Below are 24,105 nucleotides of genomic sequence, written 5' to 3'. Positions count from 1 at the left end.
GTCCTCCTGTCCTCCCTGTCCTCCTGTCCTCCCTGTCCTCCTGTCCTCCCTGTCCTCCCTGTCCTTCCTGTCCACCCTGTCCTCCCTGTCCTCCCTCCCCTCCCTGTCCTCCCTGTCCTCCTGTCCTCCTGTCCTCCCTGTCCTCCCTCCCCTCCCTGTCCTCCCTGTCCTCCCTGTCCTCCCTGTCCTCCCTCCCCTCCCTGTCCTCCCTGTCCTCCCTGTCCTCCTGTCCTCCCTGTCCTCCTGTCCTCCCTGTCCCCCTGTCCTCCCTGTCCCCCTGTCCTCCCTGTCCCCCTGTCCTTCCTGTCCACCCTGTCCTCCCTGTCCCCCTGTCCTCCCTGTCCCCCTGTCCTCCCTGTCCCCCTGTCCTCCCTGTCCCCATGTCCTCCCTGTCCCCCTGTCCTCCCTGTCCCCCTGTCCTCCTGTCCTCCCTGTCCTCCCTGTCCTCCCTGTCCTTCTGTCCTCCCTGTCCTCCCTGGACTCTTTCATTCAGTTTCTTCTTCACATCAGTAAAGAAGGACACTGTGTTTCAGAAACCCACTTTATATAGATGGGCTGTCACTCTTTCACATTGTGGTAAATAAAGCCAGTTTGTTATTTAGAATGATTTATTTCTGTTTTTAAAGGGAGAGAAACCAAAAGCCCACCGTGCCTATTTTTTGAAAATCGTCAGTCCACATGTCAAGTGTAATTGCGGCATTGTACTTACTCAAGTTCTCTCTCAACTCCGGGACCACCGCCAGCTATTTCTTTTTTCCCTGATGCAGGACTCTAGCGCCAGAGAAGAGAGACTCTCGGACTGAAACATTCACACCTCCATTAATTTACCAAAAGATAGTCAATTTGTGCCACAGTTTAGACTACCGATAGATCAGCGTTCTAACTCCCCCTTGTGATAGTGTGGTGGAACTCTATTCCACATCAAGTAATTCATGCAAGCAGTAGAATCAGATTTAAAAACAGATAAAAATACACCTTCTGGAACAGCGGGGACTGTGAAGAGACACACACACACAGGTACAGACACATACACACACACACATGACCCATACCCACTATACACACACGTACACATGGATTTTGTGTTGTAGATATGTGGTAGTAGAGTAGAGGCCTGAGGGCACACACTTAATGTGCTTCACTGATTAACTAATCACATTCAACAGTAAAATACTAACCCTAACCCTAACCCTAACCCAAGGCTTCACTGATTGACTCCTCTCATTAAACAGCACAATCCTAACCCTAACTCAAGGCTTCACTGATCGACTCCTCTCATTAAATAGTACAATACTAAGCCTAACCCTAACCCAAGGCTTCGCTGATTAACTTCTCTCATTAAACAGTACAATAATAAGCCTAACCCAAGGCTTCGCTGATTAACTTCTCTCATTAAACAGTACAATACTAAGCCTAACCCTAACCCAAGGCTTCACTGATCGACTCCTCTCATTAAACAGTACAATACTAAGCCTAACCCTAACCCAAGGCTTCGCTGATTAACTTCTCTCATTGAACAGTACAATACTAAGCCTAACCCTAACCCAAGGCTTCACTGATTAACTTCTCTCATTGAACAGTACAATACTAAGCCTAACCCTAACCCAAGGCTTCGCTGATTAACTTCTCTCATTAAACAGTACAATACTAAGCCTAACCCTAACCCAAGGCTTCACTGATTAACTTCTCTCATTGAACAGTACAATACTAAGCCTAACCCTAACCCAAGGTTTCGCTGACTAACTTCTCTCATTAAACAGTACAATACTAACCCTAACCCTATCCCAAGGCTTCGCTGATTAACTTCTCTCATTGAACAGTAAAATACTAACCCTAACCCAAGGCTGATTAACCTCTCTCATTGAACAGTACAATACTAACCCTAACCCTAACCCAAGGCTGATTAACTTCTCTCATTGAACAGTACAATACTAAGCCTAACCTAACCCAAGGCTGATTAACTTCTCTCATTAAACAGTACAATACTAAGCCTAACCCTAACCCAAGGCTGATTAACTTCTCTCATTAAACAGTACAATACTAAGCCTAACCCTAACCCAAGGCTGATTAACTCATTAAACAGTACAATACTAAGCCTAACCCTAACCCAAGGCTGATTAACTTCTCTCATTAAACAGTACAATACTAAGCCTAACCCAAGGCTGATTAACTTCTCTCATTAAACAGTACAATACTAAGCCTAACTGTAACCCAAGGCTGATTAACTCCTATCATTAAACAGTACAATACTAAGCCTAACCCTAACCCAAGGCTTCACTGATTAACTTCTCTCATTAAACAGTACAATACTAAGCCTAACCCAAGGCTGATTAACTTCTCTCATTGAACAGTACAATACTAAGCCTAACCTAACCCAAGGCTGATTAACTCATTAAACAGTACAATACTAAGCCTAACCCTAACCCAAGGCTGATTAACTTCTCTCATTAAACAGTACAATACTAAGCCTAACCCAAGGCTGATTAACTCCTCTCATTAAACAGTACAATACTAAGCCTAACCCTAATCCAAGGCTGATTAACTTCTCTCATTGAACAGTACAATACTAAGCCTAACCCTAACCCAAGGCTTCGCTGATTAACTTCTCTCATTAAACAGTACAATACTAAGCGGGATGAAAATTGATTTAATTGTCATTTTTTGTCTACGCTCTACACAAAATACTCTGTAATGTCAAAGTGGAAGACAAATTCGAACATTTGTAGAATAATATGAAAAATAAAAAACTGTTATATCTTGATTAGATAAGTAGGCAAACCCCTGAGTCAATACATGTTAGAATCACCTTTGGCAGCGATTACAGCTGTGAGTCTTTCTGGGTAAGTCTCTAAGAGCTTTCCACACCTGGATTGTACAATATTAGCCCATTACTCTTTTCACAATTCTTCAAGCTCTGTCAAATTGGTTGTTGATCATTGCTAGAAAACCATTTTCAGGTGTTGCTATACATTTCAAGCAGATTTAAGTCAAAACTGAAACTCGGCCACTCAGGAACGTTCAATGTCTTCTTGATAAGCAACTCTAGTGTAGATTTGGCCTTGTGTTTTAGGTTATTGTCCTGCTGAAAGGTGAATTCATCTCCCAGTGTCTGGTGTAAAGCAGACAGAACCAGGTTTTCCTCTTGGATTTTGCCTGTGTTTAGCTCCATTCCATTTATTTTTTATCCTGAAAAACTCCCCAGTCCTGAACGATTACAAGCATACTCATAACATGATGCAGCCACCACTATGCTTGAAGATATGGAGAGTGGTACTCAGTAATGTGTTGTATTGGATTTGCCCCAAACATAATGCTTTGTATTCAGGACATAAAGTTAATTGCTTTGCCACATTTTTTGCAGTATTACTTTAGTGCCTTGTTGCAAACAGGATGCATGTTTTGGAATATTTGTATTCTGTTCAGGGTTCCTTCTTTTCACTCTGTCAATTAGGTTAGTATTGTGGAGTAACTACAATGTTGTTGATCCATCCTCAGTTTTCTCCTATCACAGCCATTAAACTCTGTAACTGTTTTAAAGTCACCATTGGCCTCGTGGTGAAATCCCTGAGCGGTTTCCTTCCTCTCCGGCAACTGAGTTAGGAAGGATGCCTGTATCTTTGTAGTGACTGAGTGTATTGATACACCATCCAAAGTGTAATTAATAACTTCACCATGCTCAAAGGGATATTCAATGTCTGCTTCAAATTTTTAAAAACCCATCTACCAATAGGTGCCCTTCTTTGCGAGGCATTGATGATCATTCATAATTGCCAGCTACATTTTCCCCATCTTATACCTCCACATGCGTTGTTGTTGTCGGCTCTTAGCATGTATTTCGGCTAATTGAAAAGCTCATTCTTTGCTCGACTGAAGGACCTTACAGATAATTGTATGTGTGTGGTACAGAGATGAGGTAGCCATTCAAAAATCATGTTAAACACTATAGTCTATGCAACTTATTACAGTATGTGACTTGTTAAGCAAATTGTTCTCCTGGACTTATTTAGGCTTGCCATTATGAAAGGGTTGAATACTTATTGACTCAAGACATTTCAGCTTTTCATTTTTTATTAATTAAAATAATAATTCCACTTTGACATTATGTGGTATTTTGTATAGGTCAGTGACTAAATATATATGTGTAATCCATTTTAATTGAAGGCTGTAAAACAACAAAATGTGGAAAAAGTCAAGGGGTGTTATTAAAGGAATAAAAAGATGAGTATTTGGTCCCATATTCCTAGCACGCAATGACTATATTAAGCTTGTGACTGTACAAACTTGTTGGATGCATTTGCTTTTTTTGGTTGTGTTTCAGATTATTTTGTGCCCAATAGAAATGACTGGTAAATAATGTATTGTGTCATTTTGGAGTCACTTTAATTGTAAATAAGAATATAATATGTTTCTAAACACTTCTAAATTAATGTGAAGCTACCATGATTAAGGATAATCCTGAATGAATCGTGAATACTGATGAGTGAGAAAGTTACAGATGAACAAATATCATATCCCCAAGACATGCTAACCTCTCGCCATTAACAAATATCATATCCCCAAGACATGCTAACCTCTCGCCATTAACTAATATCATATCCCCAAGACATGCTAACCTCTCGCCATTAACAAATATCATATCCCCAAGACATGCTAACCTCTCGCCATTATTATAAGAGGGGCGGGAGTACAGACCCAAATCAACAAACGACTTGTCACTGTCCCTAAACTGTTGGAGCTCACTGTATCTATCTTCAACCTAGAATAAAACTACTATTTTCCGTAATTTAGTTAGCTAGCTAACTAGCTAGGCGGTTTAAGTTTTGCTTTGCAATGAGGGGATAGGAATTGCTGTTCACATTGATATCCACACTGAATGAAGCAGTTAAGGGACCTCAGGGGCACCCTTGATTTTTGTAAACATAATTTAAGGGGAAAATGTAGCTTCAAATATTTTCTGCAACTGTCTTAAAGTTACGGTAACTTTAACAGAAAAGTTAAGGGGGAAATGTGTGTGAGTGTGTGTGCGCGTGTGTATATGTCCGTTTGCGTGTTTGTGCTTTCCTGCGTGTGTGTGGATGTGTGTGTGTGGTGCTTGTGCGTGCTTGTCTGTGTGCGCAGGCACGGGCAGGAAGGGAGGCTAACCCACATGGGATCTATGGCTGAAAGAACTACTGCAGGAAGGGAAACTAACCCACATGGGATCTAAGGCTGAAAGAACTACTGCAGGAAGGGAAGCTAACCCAGAAGGGTCCTAAGGCGGACAGAACTACTGCAGGAAGGGAGTCCCCACTTCCTCCTCCCCAAACACACACACAGCTTCGAGACAGACATTGGCTCCCCTAATAAGCCCCTTTCAGAGTTTAACACACACAGACACACACACACTTCAGCTGAGTTTCCATGCCGACAGGATGCACTGCCCAGGCTTGGAGAGGAAATGCCAAACTCTGTGTCTCAGTGCCTGTTCCTATGAAATGCACAAACACAAACACACAGGGCTGCAACTCAGTTCTTTTGAGATGGATGAACCTCCTGGTTCTAGAAAAGACCAGCCATATCACATAGTTAACTGTTAGCTCTCCCTCTCTCCCACTCTCTTCTTCCCCTTTCTTTCTATCTTTCTCTCTCTGTCCCTCTCTCTATCCCTCTCTCTATCCCTCTCTCTATTCTTTCCCTTTCTTTCTATCTTTCTCTCTCTATCCCTCTCTCTATCCCTCTCTCTATCCCTCTCTCTATCCCTCTCTCTATTCCTCTCTCTATCCCTCTCTCTATTCCTCTCTCTATCCCTCTCTCTATTCCTCTCACTGTCCTCCCTCTCTCTCTCTGTTCTCCCTCTGTCTATTCTCTCTCTTTCTCTGTCCACACTCTCTCTGTTTCTACTCTGTCTGTCTTCGTAGTAAGTAGTATCAATGTCTGAGTACTTCTGGAGTGGAAGCTTTCAAATATATATGGATCTCCCATTGGGACTCTCCAACTGTTTCTGTGAAAATCACATGCTAACATCGACAGGTTTCCCCAGCATCTGTCCTTTGCCTTTGTAGAATTTCACCATCTTATGTGCTTCATCGGTAGTATCAAGCTCTAACCATGCCTCCTGTCTGAAGAAAAATGGTTTACAACGTTCACGTTGCCTCCTGTCTGAAGAAGAATGGTTTACAACGTTCACGTTGCCTCCTGTCTGAAGAAGAATGGTTTACAACGTTCACGTTGCCTCCTGTCTGAAGAAGAATGGTTTACAACGTTCACGTTGCCTCCTGTCTGAAGAAGAATGGTTTACAACGTTCACGTTGCCTCCTGTCTGAAGAATAATGGTTTACAACGTTCACGTTGCCTCCTGTCTGAAGAAGAATGGTTTACAACGTTCACGTTTGCTCGCTCTGCCAGTTTTCCATCCCTTGAAGAATCCTTTGACTCCAGTGATGCATCCCCTCCAGTATCGTTGTCGAGTTTATCCAATGTAACAAAATCAATCATATTGATCAATCATATTGATTTCCACTTGGCTCCGGGCAGCCGAGCGGAAATGGAGGAAAACGAGACTCCCTGCGGACCTGGCATCTTTTCACTCCCTCCTCTCTACATTTTCTTCATCTGTTTCTGCTGCTAAAGCCACTTTCTACCACTCTAAATTCCAAGCATCTGCCTCTAACCATAGGAAGCTCTTTGCCACCTTCTCCTCCCTGCTGAATCCGCCCCCCTCCGTCCATCCGTCCATCCGATCCTCGTTTGTTAAGTCAAATGACACTGCTGGTCCTGCTCACACTGCCCTACCCTATGCTTTGACTTCTTTCTCCCCTCTCTCTCCAGATGAAATCTTGCGACTTGTGACGGCCGGCCGCCCAACAACCTGCCCACTTGACCCTATCCCCTCCTCTCTTCTCCAGACCATCTCCGGTGACCTTCTCCCTTACCTTACCTCGCTCATCAACTCATCCTTGACCGCTGGCTATGTCCCTTCCGTCTTCAAGAGAGCGAGAGTTGCACCCCTTCTCAAAAAACCTACACTCGATCCCTCCGATGTCAACAACTACAGACCAGTATCCCTTCTTTCTTTTCTCTCCAAAACTCTTGAGCGTGCCGTCTTTAGCCAACTCTCTTGCTATCTCTCTCAGAATTACCTTCTTGATCCAAACCAGTCAGGTTTCAAGACTGGTCATTCAACTTAGACTGCTCTTCTCTGTGTCACAGAGGCTCTCCGCACTGCTAAAGCTAACTCTCTCTCCTCTGCTCTTGTCCTTCTAGACATGTCTGCTGCCTTTGATACTGTGAACCATCAGATCCTCCTCTCCACCCTCTCCGAGTTGGGCATCTCCGGCGCGGCTCACTCTTGAATTGCGTCCTACCTGACAGGTCGCTCCTACCAAGTAGCGTGGCGAGAATCTGTCTCCGCACCACGTGCTCTCACCACTGGTGTCCCCCAGGGCTCAGTTCTAGGCCCTCTCCTATTCTCGCTATACACCAAGTCACTTGGCTCTGTCATATCCTCACATGGCCTCTCCTATCATTGCTACGCAGATGACACACAACTAATCTTCTCCTTTCCCCCCTCTGATAACCAGGTGGCGAATCGCATCTCTGCATGTCTGGCAGACATATCAGTGTGGATGACGGATCACCACCTCAAGCTGAACCTCGGCAAGACGGAGCTGCTCTTCCTCCCGGGGAAGGACTGCCTGTTCCATGATCTCGCCATCATGGTTGACAACTCCGTTGTGTCCTCCTCCCAGAGTGCAAAGAGACTTGGCGTGACCCTGGACAACACCCTGTCGTTCTCTGCTAACATCAAGGTGGTGACCCGATCCTGTAGGTTCATGCTCTACAACATTCGGAGAGTACGACCCTGCCTTACACAGGAAGCGGCACAGGTCCTAATCCAGGCACTTGTCATCTCCCGTCTGGATTACTGCAACTCGCTGTTGGCTGGGCTCCCTGCCTGTGCCATTAAACCCCCACAACTCATCCAGAATGCCGCAGCCCGTCTGGTGTTCAACCTCCCAAGTTCTATCAGGTAGGGTTTTAAGTGTCTCTGGAAGGTGGTCAGTGACTCCGCTGTCCTGGTGTCGTGGGGGAGCTTGTTCCACCATTGGGGTGCCAGAGCAGCAAATAGCTTTGACTGGGCTGAGCGGGAACTGTGCTTCCGTAGAAGTAGGGGAGCTAGCAGGCCAGAGGTGGATGAATGTAGTGCCCTCGTTTGGGTGTAGGGTCTGATCAGAGCCTGAAGGTAAGGAGGTGCCATTCCCCTCACAGCTCCGTAGGCAAGCACCATGTTCTTGTAGTAGATGCGAGCCTCAACTGGAAGCCAGTGGAGTGTGCGGAGGAGCGGGGTGACATGAGAGAACTTGGGAAGGTTGAACACCAGACGGGCTGCAGCGTTCTGGATAAGTTGTAGGGGTTTAATGGCACAGGCAGGGAGCCCAGCCAACAGCGAGTTGCAGTAATCCAGACGGGAGATGACAAGTGCCTGGATTAGGACCTGTGCCGCTTCCTGTGTAAGGTAGGGTCGTACTCTGCGAATGTTGTAGAGCATGAACCTGCAGGATCGGGTCACCGCTTTGATGTTAGCGGAGAACGACAGGGTGTTGTCCAGGGTCACGCCAAGGTTCTTTGCACTCTGGGAGGAGGACACAATGGAGTTGTCAACCGTGATGGCGAGATCATGGAGTGGGCAGTCCTTCCCCGGGAGGAAGAGCAGCTCCGTCTTGCCGAGGTTCAGCTTGAGGTGGTGATCCGACATCCACACTGATATGTCTGCCAGACATGCAGAGATGCGATTCGCCACCTGGTTATCAGAAGGGGAAAGGAGAAAATCAATTGTGTGTCGTCTGCGTAGCAATGATAGGAGAGACCATGTGAGGATATGACAGAGCCAAGTGACTTGATGCATAGAGAGAATAGGAGAGGGCCTAGAACTGAGCCCTGGGGGACACCAGTGGTGAGAGCACACGGTGCGGAGACAGATTCTCGCCACGCCACCTGGTAGGAGCGACCTGTCAGGTAGGACGCAATCCAAGAGTGAGCAGCGCCGGAGATGCCCAACTCAGAGAGGGTGGAGAGGAGGATCTGATGGTTCACAGTATCAAAGGCAGTGGATAGGTCTAGAAGGATAAGAGCAGAGGAGAGAGAGTTAGCTTTAGCAGTGCGGAGAGCCTCTGTGACACAGAGAAGAGCCAGTCTCAGTTGAATGACCAGTCTTGGAACCTGACTGGTTTGGATCAAGAAGGTCATTCTAAGAGAGATAGCAGGAGAGTTGGCTAGAGACAGCACGCTCAAGAGTTTTGGAGAGAAAAGAAAGAAGGGATACTGGTCTGTAGTTGTTGACATCGGAGGGATCGAGTGTAGGTTTTTTGAGGAGAGGTGCAACTCTCGCTCTCTTGAAGACGGCAGGGACATGGCCTGCGGTCAAGGAGGTCAAGGATGAGTTGATGAGCGTGGTGAGGTAAGGGAGAAGATCTCCGGAAATGGTCTGGAGAAGAGAGGAGGGGATAGGGTCAAGCGGGCAGGTTGTTGGGCGGCCGGCCGTCACAAGTTTGTAAGATTTCATCTGGAGAGAGAGGGGAGAAAGAAGTCAAAGCATAGGGTAGGGCAGTGTGAGCAGGACCAGCGGTGTCATTTGACTTAATAAATGAGGATCAGATGTCGTCAACCTTCTTTTCAAAATGGTTGACGAAGTCATCCACAGAGAGGGAGGAGGGAGGGGGAGGAGGAGGAGGATTCAGCAGGGAGGAGAAGGTGGCAAAGAGCTTCCTAGGGTTAGAGGCAGAGGCTTGAAATTTAGAGTGGTAGAAAGTGGCTTTAGCAGCGGAAACAGAGGAAGAGAATGTAGAGAGGAGGGAGTGAAAAGATGACAGGTCCGCAGGGAGTCTAGTTTTCCACCATTTCCACTCGGCTGCCCGGAGCCCTCTTCTGTGAGCTCACAATGAGTCGTCAAGCCACGGAGCAGGAGGGGAGGACCAAGCCGGCAGGGAGGATAGGGGACATAGAGAGTCAAAATATGCAGAAAGGGAGGAGAGGAGGGTTGAGGAGGCAGAATCAGGAGATCGGAGGAAGAAGGATTTAGCAGAGGGAAGAGATCATAGGATGGAAGAGGAGAGAGTAGCTGGAGAGAGAGCGAAGGTTGCGACGGCACATTACCATCTGAGTAGGGGCAGAGTGAGTAGTGTTGGAAGAGAGCGAGAGAGAAAAGGATACAAAGTAGTGGTTGGAGACTTGGAGGGGAGTTGCAGTGAGATTAGTAGAAGAGCAGCATCGAGTAAAGATGAGGTCAAGCGTATTGCCTGCCTTGTGAGTAGGGGGGGACGGTGAGAGGGTGAGGTCAAAAGAGGAAAGGAGTGGAAAGAAGGAGGCAGAGAGAAATGAGTCAAAGGCAGACGTAGGGAGGTTAAAGTCACCCAGAACTGTGAGGGGTGAGCCATCCTCAGGAAAGGAACTTATCAGCATTCAACACCATAGTGCCCTCTAAGCTCATCACTAAGCTAAGGATCCTGGGACTAAACACCTCCCTCTGCAACTGGATCCTGGACTTCCTGACGGGCCGCCCCCAGGTGGTAAGGGTAGGTAACAACACATCTGCCACACTGATCCTCAACACGGGGGCCCCTCAGGGGTGCGTGCTCAGTCCCCTCCTGTACTCTCTGTTCACCCATGACTGCATGGCCAGGCACGACTCCAACACCATCATTAAGTTTGCCGACGACACAACAGTGGTAGGCCTGATCACAGACAACGATGAGACAGCCTATAGGGAGGAGGTCAGAGATCTGGCCGTGTGGTGCCAGGACAACAACCTCTCCCTCAACGTGACCAAGACAAAGGAGATGATTGTGGACTACAGGAAAAAAAAGAGGACTGAGCACGCCCCCATTCTCATCGACGGGGCTGTAGTGGAACAGGTTGAGAGCTTCAAGTTCCTTGGTGTCCACATCACCAACGAACTATCATGGTCCAAACACACCAAGACAGTCGTGAAGAGGGCACGACAAAGCCTATTCCCCCTCAGGAGACTAAAAAGATTTGGCATGGGTCCTCAGATCCTCAAAAAATTCTACAGCTGCACCATCGAGAGCATCCTGACTGGTTGCATCACCGCCTGGTATGGCAACTGCTTGGCCTCTGACCGCAAGGCACTACAGAGGGTATTGCGTACGGCCCAGTACATCACTGGGGCAAAGCTCCCTGCCATCCAGGACCTCTATACCAGGCGGTGTCAGAGGAAGGCCCTCAAAATTGTCAAAGACTCCAGCCACCCTAGTCATAGACTGTTCTCTCTGCTACCGCACGGCAAGCGGTACCGGAGTGCCAAGTCTAGGTCCAAAAGACTTCTCAACAGCTTCTACCCCCAAGCCATAAGACTCCTGAACAGCTAATCATGGCTACCCGGACTATTTGCACTGCCCCCCCACCCCATCCTTTTTACGCTGCTGCTACTCTGTTAAGTATTTATGCATAGTCACTTTAACTCTACCCACATGTACATATTACCTCAACTACCTCAACTAGCCGGTGCCCCCGCACATTGACTCTGCAACGGTACCCCCCTGTATATATAGCCTCCTTACTGTCACTTTATTTTACTGTATATATAGCCTCCCTACTGTCACTTTATTTTACTTCTGCTCTTTTTTTCTCAACACTTTTTTGTTGTTGTTGTTTTATTCTTACTTTTTTTGTTTAAAATAAATGCACTGTTGGTTAAGGGCTGTAAGTAAGCATTTCACTGCAATGTCTGCACCTGTTGTATTCGGCGCATGTGACCAATAAAATTTGATTTGATTTGATTTGATTTGATTTGATTTATCAAGGCGTCAAACTCATTGATGAACTCTCCAAAGGAACCCGGAGGGCGATAAATGACAAGGATATTAAGCTTGAATGGGCTAGTGACTGTGACAGCATGGAATTCAAATGAGGAGATAGACAGATGGGTCAGGGGAAAAAGAGAGAATGTCCACTTGGGAGAGATGAGGATTCCTGTGCCAACGCCGCGCTGACCAGATGGTCAGACGAGGAAAGAGCCGTAGGAGTAGCAGTGTTTTCTGTGGTAATCCATGTTTCCGTCAGTGCCAAGAAGTCGAGGGACTGGAGGGTAGCATAGACGCCATAGCCATCCTTGGTCTAAGGCACTGCATCGCAGTGCTAGCTGTGCCACTAGAGATCCTGGTTCGAATCCAGGCTCTGTCGTAGCCGGCCGCGACCGGGAGACACATGGGGTGGCGCGCAATTGGCCCAGCGTCGTCCAGGTTAGGGGAGGGAATGGCCGCAGGGACATAGCTCAGTTGATAGAGCATGGTGTTTGCAATGCCAGGGTTGTGGGTTCAATTCCCACAGGGGGTATGAAAAAATATTAATATACGCATTAACTAACTGTAAGTCGCTCTGGATAAGAGCGACTGTAAATAGCATGCTAGCTTCCAATAATACGGTTTAGCACCAATACCCACCAGTGTGTTAACACACCAAGCAGATCATTCGTGTCTAACGTTGTGTAAAGTTTTGGGTTAGTTTTGACAGTTTGAGTGAGTACGTCGTCAACTTATTCAGCCAGTTAGTTAGCTAGAATAGTTAGCATACTAGCTAGCCATTGCTCTCTGCCAACGAACCAACCCCTCCTCCCACGGCACGAACACACAGAGAGAGCCAAGCTAACGTTAACTAGTCACCCATGTCCCAAATCCCCTTGAACGACTCTGGTTACCAGTATGTAAAAACAAAACATACTTTCTCAGCAGGTTGTTTGTCTGTACTGGGTCTCTCTTTGTTTGTGGAGTTTGAGCCCAACACATGACATCATCACAACAGACACAACAGCCAATCAGCAAAGGATACGATTTTCTCTCCGCTCCACAGCGACTTCTCAACTCAGAGCACGAATCCAAACAACAGAAGACGCACACAATTCAAGCGCCATGAGTGAAGTCCAAGCTCCACAATTCTCAAAAGTTCCCCCAATTCATCCAACACCTGGAGCAATAGAAAGAGCAACCAGACACCATTCCCCTCTCTCCACAGTGAGTAGCGCCAAGTCAGAGCAACCAGACACCATTCCCCTCTCTCCACAGTGAGTAGCGCCAAGTCAGAGCAACCAGTCACCATTCCCCTCTCTCCACAGTGAGTAGCGCCAAGTCAGAGCAACCAGACACCATTCCCCTCTCTCCACAGTGAGTAGTCAGAGCAACCAGACTCCATTCCCCTCTCTCCACAGTGAGTAGTCAGAGCAACCAGACACCATTCCCCTCTCTCCACAGTGAGTAGCGCCAAGTCAGAGCAACCAGACACCATTCCCCTCTCTCCACAGAGATTAGTCAGAGCAACCAGACACCATTCCAAACACATTTGTCATAAGAAACTAGCTCCCTGGTATACAGAAAATACCCGAGCTTTGAAGCAAGCTTCCAGGAAATTGGAACGGAAATGGCGCCACACCAAACTGGAAGTCTTCCGACTAGCTTGGAAAGACAGTACCGTGCAGTACCGAAGAGCCCTCACTGCTGCTCGATCATCCTACTTTTCCAACTTAATCGAGGAAAATAAGAACAATCCAAAATTTCTTTTTGATACTGTTGCAAAGCTAACTAAAAAGCAGCATTCCCCAAGAGAGGATGGCTTTCACTTCAGCAGTGATAAATTCATGAACTTCTTTGAGGAAAAGATCATGACCATTAGAAAGCAAATTACGGACTCCTCTTTGAATCTGCGTATTCCTCCAGGGCTTAGCTGTCCTGGATCTGCACAGCTCTGCGAGGGCCTGGGATCGGGAGAGACACTTAAGTGTTTTAGTACTATATCTCTTGACACAATGATGAAAATAATCATGGCCTCTAAACCTTCAAGCTGCATACTGGATCCTATTCCTACTAAACTGCTGAAGGAGCTGCTTCCTGTGCTTGGCCCTCCTATGTTGAACATAATAAACAGCTCTCTATCCACCGGATGTGTACCAAACTCACTAAAAGTGGCAGTGATAAAGCCTCTCTTGAAAAAGCCAAACCTTGACCCGGAAAATATAAAAAACTATCGGCCTATATCGAATCTTCCATTCCTCTCAAAAATTTTAGAAAAAGCTGTTGCGCAGCAACTCACTGCCTTTCTGAAGACAAACAATGTATACGAAATGCTTCAGTCTGGTTTTAGACCCCATCATAGCACTGAGACTGCACTTGTGAAGGTGGTAAATGACCTTTTAATGGCGTCAGACCGAGGCTCTGCATCTGTCCTCGTGCTACTAGACCTTAGTGCTGCCTTTGACACCATCGATCACCACATTCTTTTGGAGAGACTGGAAACCCAAATTGGTCTACACGGACAAGTTCTGGCCTGGTTTAGATCCTACCTGTCGGAAAGATATCAGTTTGTCTCTGTGAATGGTCTGTCCTCCGACAAATCAACTGTACATTTCGGTGTTCCTCAAGGTTCCGTTTTAGGACCACTATTGTTTTCACTATATATTTTACCTCTTGGGGATGTTATTCGAAAACATAATGTTAACTTTCACTGCTATGCGGATGACACACAGCTGTACATTTCAATGAAGCATGGTGAAGCCCCAAAATTGCCCTCGCTAGAAGCCTGTGTTTCAGACATAAGGAAGTGGATGGCTGAAAACTTTTTACTTTTAAACTCGGACAAAACAGAGATGCTTGTTCTAGGTCCCAAGAAACAAAGAGATCTTCTGTTAAATCTGACAATTAATCTTGATGGTTGTAAAGTCGTCTCAAATAAAACTGTGAAGGACCTAGGCGTTACTCTTGACCCTGATCTCTCTTTTGACGAACATATCAAGACTGTTTCAAGGACAGCTTTTTTCCATCTACGTAACATTGCAAAAATCAGAAATTTTCTGTCCAAAAATGATGCAGAAAAATTAATCCATGCATTTGTTACTTCTAGGTTAGACTACTGCAATGCTCTATTTTCCGGCTACCCGGATAAAGCACTAAATAAACTTCAGTTAGTGCTAAATACGGCTGCTAGAATCCTGACTAGAACCAAGAAATTTGATCATATTACTCCAGTGCTAGCTTCCCTACACTGGCTTCCTGTTAAGGCAAGGGCTGATTTCAAGGTTTTACTGTTAACCTATAAAGCGTTACATGGGCTTGCTCCTACCTATCTTTCCGAGTTGGTCCTGCCGTACATACCAATACGTACGCTACGGTCACAAGACGCAGGCCTCCTAATTGTCCCTAGAATTTCTAAGCAAACAGCGGGAGGCAGGGCTTTCTCCTATAGATCTCCATTTTTATGGAACAGTCTGCCTACCCATGTGAGAGACGCAGACTCGGTCTCAACCTTTAAGTCTTTACTGAAGACTTATCTCTTCAGTAGGTCATATGATTGAGTGTAGTCTGGCCCAGGAGTGTGAAGGTGAACGGAAAGGCTGGAGCAACGAACAGCCCTTGCTGTCTCTGCCGGGCCGGTTCCCCTCTCCACTGGGGTTCTCTGCCTCTAACCCTGTTGCAGGGGCTGAGTCACTGGCTTGCTGGTGCTCTTTCATGCCGTCCCTGGGAGGGGTGCGTCACTTGAGTGGGTTGAGTTACTGACGTGATCTTCCTGTCTGGGTTGGCGCCCCCCCCTTGGTTTGTGCTGTGGTGGAGACCTCTGTGGGCTATACTCGGCCTTGTCTCAGGATTGTAAGTTGGTGGTTGGGGATATCCCTCTAGTGGTGCGGGGGCTGTGCTTTGGCGGAGTGGGTGGGGTTATATCCTTCCTGTTTGGCCCTGTCCGGGGGTTTCTTCGGATGGGGCCACAGTGTCTCCGGACCGCTCCTGTCTCAGCCTCCAGTATTTATGCTGCAGTAGTTTATGTGTCGGGGGGCTGGGGTTAGTTGGTTATACCTGGAGTACTTCTCCTGTCTTATCCAGTGTCCTGTGTGAATTTAAGTATGCTCTCTCTAATTCTCTCGTTCTCTCTTTCTCTCTGAGAACCTGAGCCCTAGGACCATACGTCAGGACTACCGGGCATGATGACACCTTGCTGTCCCCAGTCCGCCTGGCCTTGCTGCTATTCCAGTTTCAACTGTTCTGCCTGCGGCTACGAAACCCCTACCTGTCCCAGACCTGCTGTTTTCAACTCTTAATGATCGGCTATGAAAAGCCAACTGAGAGACCTGAGCCCTAGGACCATACGCCGGGACTACCGGCCGTGGTGACTCCTTGCTGTCCCCAGTCCGCCTGGCCTTGCTGCTATTCCAGTTTCAACTGTTCTGCCTGCGGTTATGGAACCCCTACCTGTCCCAGACCTGCTGTTTTCAACTCTTAATGATCGGCTATGAAAAGCCAACTGAGATTTATTCCTGATTATTACTTGACCATGCTTGTCACTTATGAACATTTTTGAACATCTTGGCATGGTTCTGTTATAATCTCCACCCGGCACAGCCAGAAGAGGACTGGCCACCCCTCATAGCCTGGTTCCTCTCTAGGTTTCTTCCTAGGTTTTGCCTTTCTAGGGAGTTTTTCCTAGCCACCGTGCTTCTACACCTGCATTACTAGCTGTTTGGGGTTTTAGGCTGGGTTTCTGTACAGCACTTCGAGATATTAGCTGATGTAAGAAGGGCTATATAAAATAAAATTGATTGATTGATTCCCCTCTCTCCACAGTGAGTAGTCAGAGCAACCAGACACCATTCCCCTCTCTCCACAGTGAGTAGCGCCAAGTCAGAGCAACCAGACACCATTCCCCTCTCTCCACAGTGAGTAGCGCCAAGTCAGAGCAACCAGACACCATTCCCCTCTCTCCACAGTGAGTAGTCAGAGCAACCAGACACCATTCCCCTCTCTCCACAGTGAGTAGTCAGAGCAACCAGACACCATTCCCCTCTCTCCACAGTGAGTAGCGCCAAGTCAGAGCAACCAGACACCATTCCCCTGTCTCCACAGTGAGTAGCGCCAAGTCAGAGCAACCAGACACCATTCCCCTCTCTCCACAGTGAGCAGCGCCAAGTCAGAGCAACCAGACACCATTCCCCTCTCTCCACAGTGAGTATTCAGAGCTACCAGACACCATTCCCCTCTCTCCACAGTGAGTAGCGCCAAGTCAGAGCAACCAGACACCATTCCCCTCTCTCCACAGTGAGTAGTCAGAGCAACCAGTCATCATTCCCCTCTCTCCACAGTGAGTAGCGCCAAGTCAGAGAAACCAGACACCATTCCCCTCTCTCCACAGTGAGTAGCGTCAAGTCAGAGCAACCAGACACCATTCCCCTCTCTCCACAGTGAGTAGCGCCAAGTCAGAGCAACCAGACACCATTCCCCTCTCTCCACAGTGAGTAGCGCCAAGTCAGAGCAACCAGACACCATTCCCCTCTCTCCACAGTGAGTAGCGCCAAGTCAGAGCAACCAGACACAATTCCCCTCTCTCCACAGTGAGTAGCGCCAAGTCAGAGCAACCAGACACCATTCCCCTCTCTCCACAGTGAGTATTCAGAGCAACCAGACACCATTCCCCTCTCTCCACAGTGAGTATTCAGAGCAACCAGACACCATTCCCCTCTCTCCACAGTGAGTAGCGCCAAGTCAGAGCAACCAGACACCATTCCCCTCTCTCCACAGTGAGTAGTCAGAGCAACCAGTCACCATTCCCCTCTCTCCACAGTGAGTAGCGCCAAGTCAGAGCAACCAGACACCATTCCCCTCTCTCCACAGTGAGTAGTCAGAGCAACCAGACACCATTCCCCTCTCTCTACAGTGAGTAGCGCCAAGTCAGAGCAACCAGACACCATTCCCCTCTCTCCACAGTGAGTAGTCAGAGAAACCAGTCACCATTCCCCTCTCTCCACAGTGAGTAGCGCCAAGTCAGAGCAACCAGACACCATTCCCCTCTCTCCACAGTGAGTAGTCAGAGCAACCAGACACCATTCCCCTCTCTCCACAGTGAGTAGTCAGAGCAACCAGACACCATTCCCCTCTCTCCACAGTGAGTAGCGCCAAGTCAGAGCAACCAGACACCATTCCCCTCTCTCCACAGTGAGTAGCGCCAAGTCAGAGCAACCAGACACCATTCCCCTCTCTCCACAGTGAGTGGTCAGAGCAACCAGACACCATTCCCCTCTATCCACAGTGAGTAGTCAGAGCAACCAGACACCATTCCCCTCTCTCCACAGTGAGTGGTCAGAGCAACCAGACACCATTCCCCTCTATCCACAGTGAGTAGTCAGAGAAACCAGTCACCATTCCCCTCTCTCCACAGTGAGTAGTCAGAGCAACCAGACTCCATTCCCCTCTCTCCACAGTGAGTAGCGCCAAGTCAGAGCAACCAGACACCATTCCCCTCTCTCCACAGTGAGTAGCGCCAAGTCAGAGCAACCAGACACCATTCCCCTCTCTCCACAGTGAGTAGTCAGAGCAACCAGACACCATTCCCCTCTCTCCACAGTGAGTAGCGCCAAGTCAGAGCAACCAGACACCATTCCCCTCTCTCCACAGTGAGTAGCGCCAAGTCAGAGCAACGAGACACCATTCCCCTCTCTCCACAGTGAGTAGTCAGAGCAACCAGACACCATTCCCCTCTCTCCACAGTGAGTAGCGCCAAGTCAGAGCAACGAGACACCATTCCCCTCTCTCCACAGTGAGTAGTCAGAGCAACCAGACTCCATTCCCCTCTCTCCACAGTGAGTAGTCAGAGCAACCAGACACCATTCCCCTCTCTCCACAGTGAGTAGTCAGAGCAACCAGACACCATTCCCCTCTCTCCACAGTGAGTAGCGTCAAGTCAGAGCAACCAGACACCATTCCCCTCTCTCCACAGTGAGTAGCGCCAAGTCAGAGCAACCAGACACCATTCCCCTCTCTCCACAGTGAGTAGTCAGAGCAACCAGACACCATTCCCCTCTCTCCACAGTGAGTAGTCAGAGCAACCAGTCACCATTCCCCTCTCTCCACAGTGAGTAGTCAGAGCAACCAGACACCATTCCCCTCTCTCCACAGTGAGTAGCGCCAAGTCAGAGCAACCAGACACCATTCCCCTCTCTCCACAGTGAGTAGTCAGAGCAACCAGACTCCATTCCCCTCTCTCCACAGTGAGTAGCGCCAAGTCAGAGCAACCAGACACCATTCCCCTCTCTCCACAGTGAGTAGTCAGAGCAACCAGACACCATTCCCCTCTCTCCACAGTGAGTAGCGCCAAGTCAGAGCAACCAGACACCATTCCCCTCTCTCCACAGTGAGTAGCGCCAAGTCAGAGCAACCAGACACCATTCCCCTCTCTCCACAGTGAGTAGCGCCAAGTCAGAGCAACCAGACACCATTCCCCTCTCTCCACAGTGAGTAGTCAGAGCAACCAGACACCATTCCCCTCTCTCCACAGTGAGTAGCGTCAAGTCAGAGTAACCAGACACCATTCCCCTCTCTCCACAGTGAGTGGTCAGAGCAACCAGACACCATTCCCCTCTATCCACAGTGAGTAGTCAGAGCAACCAGTCACCATTCCCCTCTCTCCACAGTGAGTAGTCAGAGCAACCAGACTCCATTCCCCTCTCTCCACAGTGAGTAGCGCCAAGTCAGAGCAACCAGACACCATTCCCCTCTCTCCACAGTGAGTAGTCAGAGCAACCAGACACCATTCCCCTCTCTCCACAGTGAGTAGCGCCAAGTCAGAGCAACCAGACACCATTCCCCTCTCTCCACAGTGAGTAGCGCCAAGTCAGAGCAACCAGACACCATTCCCCTCTCTCCACAGTGAGTAGTCAGAGCAACCAGACACCATTCCCCTCTCTCCACAGTGAGTAGCGCCAAGTCAGAGCAACCAGACACCATTCCCCTCTCTCCACAGTGAGTAGCGCCAAGTCAGAGCAACCAGACACCATTCCCCTCTCTCCACAGTGAGTAGCGCCAAGTCAGAGCAACCAGACACCATTCCCCTCTCTCCACAGTGAGTAGCGCCAAGTCAGAGCAACCAGACACCATTCCCCTCTCTCCACAGTGAGTAGTCAGAGCAACCAGACACCATTCCCCTCTCTCCACAGTGAGTAGCGCCAAGTCAGAGCAACCAGACACCATTCCCCTCTCTCCACAGTGAGTAGCGCCAAGTCAGAGCAACCAGACACCATTCCCCTCTCTCCACAGTGAGTAGTCAGAGCAACCAGACACCATTCCCCTCTCTCCACAGTGAGTAGCGCCAAGTCAGAGCAACCAGTCACCATTCCCCTCTCTCCACAGTGAGTAGTCAGAGCAACCAGACACCATTCCCCTCTCTCCACAGTGAGTAGCGCCAAGTCAGAGCAACCAGTCACCATTCCCCTCTCTCCACAGTGAGTAGTCAGAGCAACCAGACACCATTCCCCTCTCTCCACAGTGAGTAGCGCCAAGTCAGAGAGCTACAATAGCGTCAGTCACTTCTTCACTTGGAATATACAGTAGAGTAGCAGCTTGTTTTACCTTGTTCAGATGAAATCTTTACCTCCGATCCGATGTTTGATCAAGCTGATAAACCATTCGTCGGCATTCCATCCAGCGGTAGTTTTTTGACAAATATAAAGGCAATTCGTAATCCAATAACAAACTAGCCTTGAGGCGACAGGTATGTGATGCAGTAGTCAGACGTGCTTCCAAAGTAACCACAGAACAGTTCATCCAAAAGATAATTGCATAGGCTACATTCCATCGATGAACAAAGTCAAAGCGATCAGATTTAAACTGTAAACAAAAGGTAGCAACTTTCTTAGTGGCGTGGCGTGACGTGGTGTGGCGTGACGTGGCATGACGTGGCGTGACGTGGCATGGCGTAGTGTAGCGGTCGAAACACTGTAAGGTACCGCCATGCCTGAGGCCTAGTAGACCCATACTGCCAAAAACCTAAATAGGTAAAGGGAAGGAGAACAAACAGGTAAAGGGAGTGGCCCAGGAAAGGCTCCATCATTCTATCAAATACCCATGATAACCATAGACAACCAAACAACATGAGCTCATCAACCATACTCCATCATTCCTAATACAAAACATATACTTATATTCAATAATCATATTTTTCTAAATGGAGTAAAACAATAAATAGAGCACAAATAAAGAAAATGAGAATTTGTCTCTAACATCTGCTAAATATGTGTATGCTACCAATAACATTGTATTTGATTTGAGAAAGAGTTCAAGCCGTAGGGTAGTTCTGTGTGAGTGTGACCAGTGGACTCAATAGGCTGAGTGAATGAGGAGAGGATGTTGTCAACCTTTTCAAAGTGGTTGACAAAGTAGTCCGCAGAGAGGGAGGAGGGAAGGAGAGGGGTGCAGGATTAAGAAGGGAGGAGAAGGTGGAAAATAGTTTCCTAGGGGGGAACCTCTGGTTAGAGCGTAACTTGAGTTCATGTGGACATTTAAAACACATTTAGAACGAGTCCCTAGTTACACAACAACAACAACAACAACAACAGAAGCAACAATAACAACAACACTCAGAACCCTAATGTCATCAATAATACAGATGTGACATCATCAACAGCTAGATGGAAGATGCTAACTCTCTCTCTCCAACTTTCCCTCTCTTCTTACCTCTCTCCCTCTCTCCTTCTCTCCTCCTCCATTTCTCTCTCCGTCCTCTCTTCACCTCCTCTCTCCTCCCTCTCACCCTCTCTCCTCCTCTCTCATCTTCTCCCTCTTCCTCAGAGATTAAAGAAAATAACGCCTGGCATAAGGCTGTGATCCTCTTCATCACTGTGCTTGTTATCACAGCGATAGTTGCCCTGGTGACAACAGCAGTATTGCAGAACCAGCCTCTCCTACAGAAGTACAAGGTACCAGATTTTTCAGATTCTGTGGCTTGGATGGAAAATGTCATAATATTGTAGTCGTGCCAGTCGGAGAAACTATAGTATGCATTGGTTGAAGCTCGATGTTGCATTTAAATATCCCTACCATCATATCTAAGCCAATATGACACCAATGTTTATGAAAATTCACAAATCAACTTGATTGGAGGTACACAGCACACACCCTACCTCTCCTCATGAGCTGTCCGGCCATTACCAAGAACCACATACCGGATATCTTAACAGGGTCGTTGACTATTTAGTTTTCAGAGTATTTTCTGCGTCTACCTAGCTCAAATTCTAGATGTCGGATTAAAACGAGACTGTAGCATCCATAAAGTGACCATTGGACTTAAACAATGTCTGATTGGCTAAGGTGCATCAGTTTTTATTAAATGTATAATTTATCACATGCTCATTTCTGTCCATTAAGAACCAACGATGTGCTACCAGGACCAGCAACTCGATTGCTGCGTAACAGCAGCAGCTAGCTAGTAGCAGGCTAGCAGCTGTAGCTAACTAGCTAACACCAGTCAGATGAGAAGCAAGCTACAAGCAAAGGAAACTAGCTAGATAGGTGTATTTTTCTATGGAAGGTTTTTCATATGGCTGAAGTCATCTGTGTAAAATAAATCAGAGCACAAACAAACAAGCTAGCGAACGTCCTTGGCTGCTATTATAACCAGTTAGCTAGCCAATTAGCCAGTAGCCAGTAGTCACAAGCCAACGAGACTATGCCATACAGTGCCTTCAGAAAGTATTCACACCCCTTGACTTTTTCCACATTTTGTTGTCTTACAGCCTGAATTTAAAATGGTTAACGTTGAGATTTTGTGCACTGATCTACACACAATATCCCACAATGTAAAAAGTGGAATTTCTGTTATAGACATTTTTACCAATTATTTAAAAATGTAAAGCTAAAATGTCTTGAGTCAATAAGTATTTGACCTCTTTGTAATGGCAAGCCTAAATACATTCAGGAGTAAAAATAAACAAGTCACATTGTTTTTTTCTCTTATATAATATGTTGCATGGACTCACTGTGTGCAATAATAGTGGTTAACATGATTTTTGAGGGATTACCACATCTCTGTACCCCACACATACAATTACCTGTAAGGTCAAGCACAGATTCAACCAAAAAGACCAGGGAGGTGCACAGATTCAACCACAAAGACCAGGGAGGTGCACAGATTCAACCACAAAGACCAGGGAGGTGCACAGATTCAACCACAAAGACCAGGGAGGTGCACAGATTCAACCACAAAGACCAGGGAGGTGCACAGATTCAACCACAAAGACCATGGAGGTTTCCCAGTGCCTCGCAAAGAAGGACACCTATTGGTAGATGGGTAAAAAAAAGCAGACACTGAATATCCCTTTTAGCATGGTGAAGTTATTCATTACGTTTTGGATGGTGTATCAATACACCCAGTCATAGGAGGGTTTTATAAATAAATATTGACCAGTGTGTCTTGCGTTATACAGAGATGACCAGTTTACAGAGGAGTATAGAGTGCAGTGATGTGTCCTATAAGGAGCATTGGTGGCAAATCTGATGGCCGAATGGTAAAGAACATCTAGCCGCTCGAGAACACCCTTACCTACTGATCTATAACTTACGTCTCCGTAATCTAGCATGGGTAGGATAGTAATCTGAATCAGGGTTAGTTTGGCAGCTGGGGTGAAAGAGGAGAGATTACGATAGAGGAAACCAAGTCTAGATTTAACCTTAGCCTGCAGCTTTGATAAGTGCTGAGAGAAGGACAGTGGACCGTCTAGCCGTACTCCCAAGGACTTGTATGAGGTGACTACCTCAAGCTCTAAACCCTCACAGGCAGTAAATCCAGGGAGGGGCCAGCTGAATATTAGACTGTATCATCTGTATATAAATGGATGAGAGAGCTTCCTACTGCCTGAGCTACAGTGCCTTCAGAAAGTATTCACCCCCTGGACTTTTTCCACATGTTGTGTTACAGCCTGAATTTAAAATGGATTAAGTTTAGATTTTTTGTCATAAATGGAATTATGTTTTTTGAAACGTTTACCAATTAATGAAAAATGAAAAGATGAAATGTCTTGAGTCAATAAGTATTCAAGCACTTTGTTATGACAAGCCTAAATAAGTTCAGATGTAAAAATGTGCTTAACAAGTCACATAATAATTAGCATGGACTCACTTTGCATGCGATAATAGTGTTTAACATGATTTTTAAATGACTACCTCATCTCTGTACCACACACATACAATTATCTGTAAGGTCCTTACATTTACATTTAAGTCATTTAGCAGACGCTCTTATCCAGAGTGACTTACAAATTGTAAATATATATTTGTAAATTATAATAATTATTATTTTTAATTATTATAA

The 24,105-nt window shown here is 47.0% G+C and overlaps 1 protein-coding gene across 1 annotated transcript in view; it reads left to right on the top strand.

Moving 5' to 3' along the window:
* LOC311110737 (ectonucleoside triphosphate diphosphohydrolase 1-like) overlaps positions 1–24,105 on the top strand; it is a 93,493-nt gene that overhangs the window by 20,182 nt on the left and 49,206 nt on the right. Inside the window, exon 2 of the mRNA XM_084153297.1 lies at positions 21,588–21,715. Coding sequence (XP_084009423.1) covers positions 21,588–21,715 — 128 coding nt within the window. The remainder of the gene's footprint in view (positions 1–21,587; positions 21,716–24,105) is intronic.

This window comes from Coregonus lavaretus (assembly GCF_964263955.1).
Source record: "Coregonus lavaretus genome assembly, chromosome: 36".
Classification (NCBI taxonomy): domain Eukaryota; kingdom Metazoa; phylum Chordata; class Actinopteri; order Salmoniformes; family Salmonidae; genus Coregonus; species Coregonus lavaretus.
The sequence above is the reverse complement of the archived record's forward strand: the minus strand, read 5'-3'. Positions and strand labels throughout refer to the sequence as shown.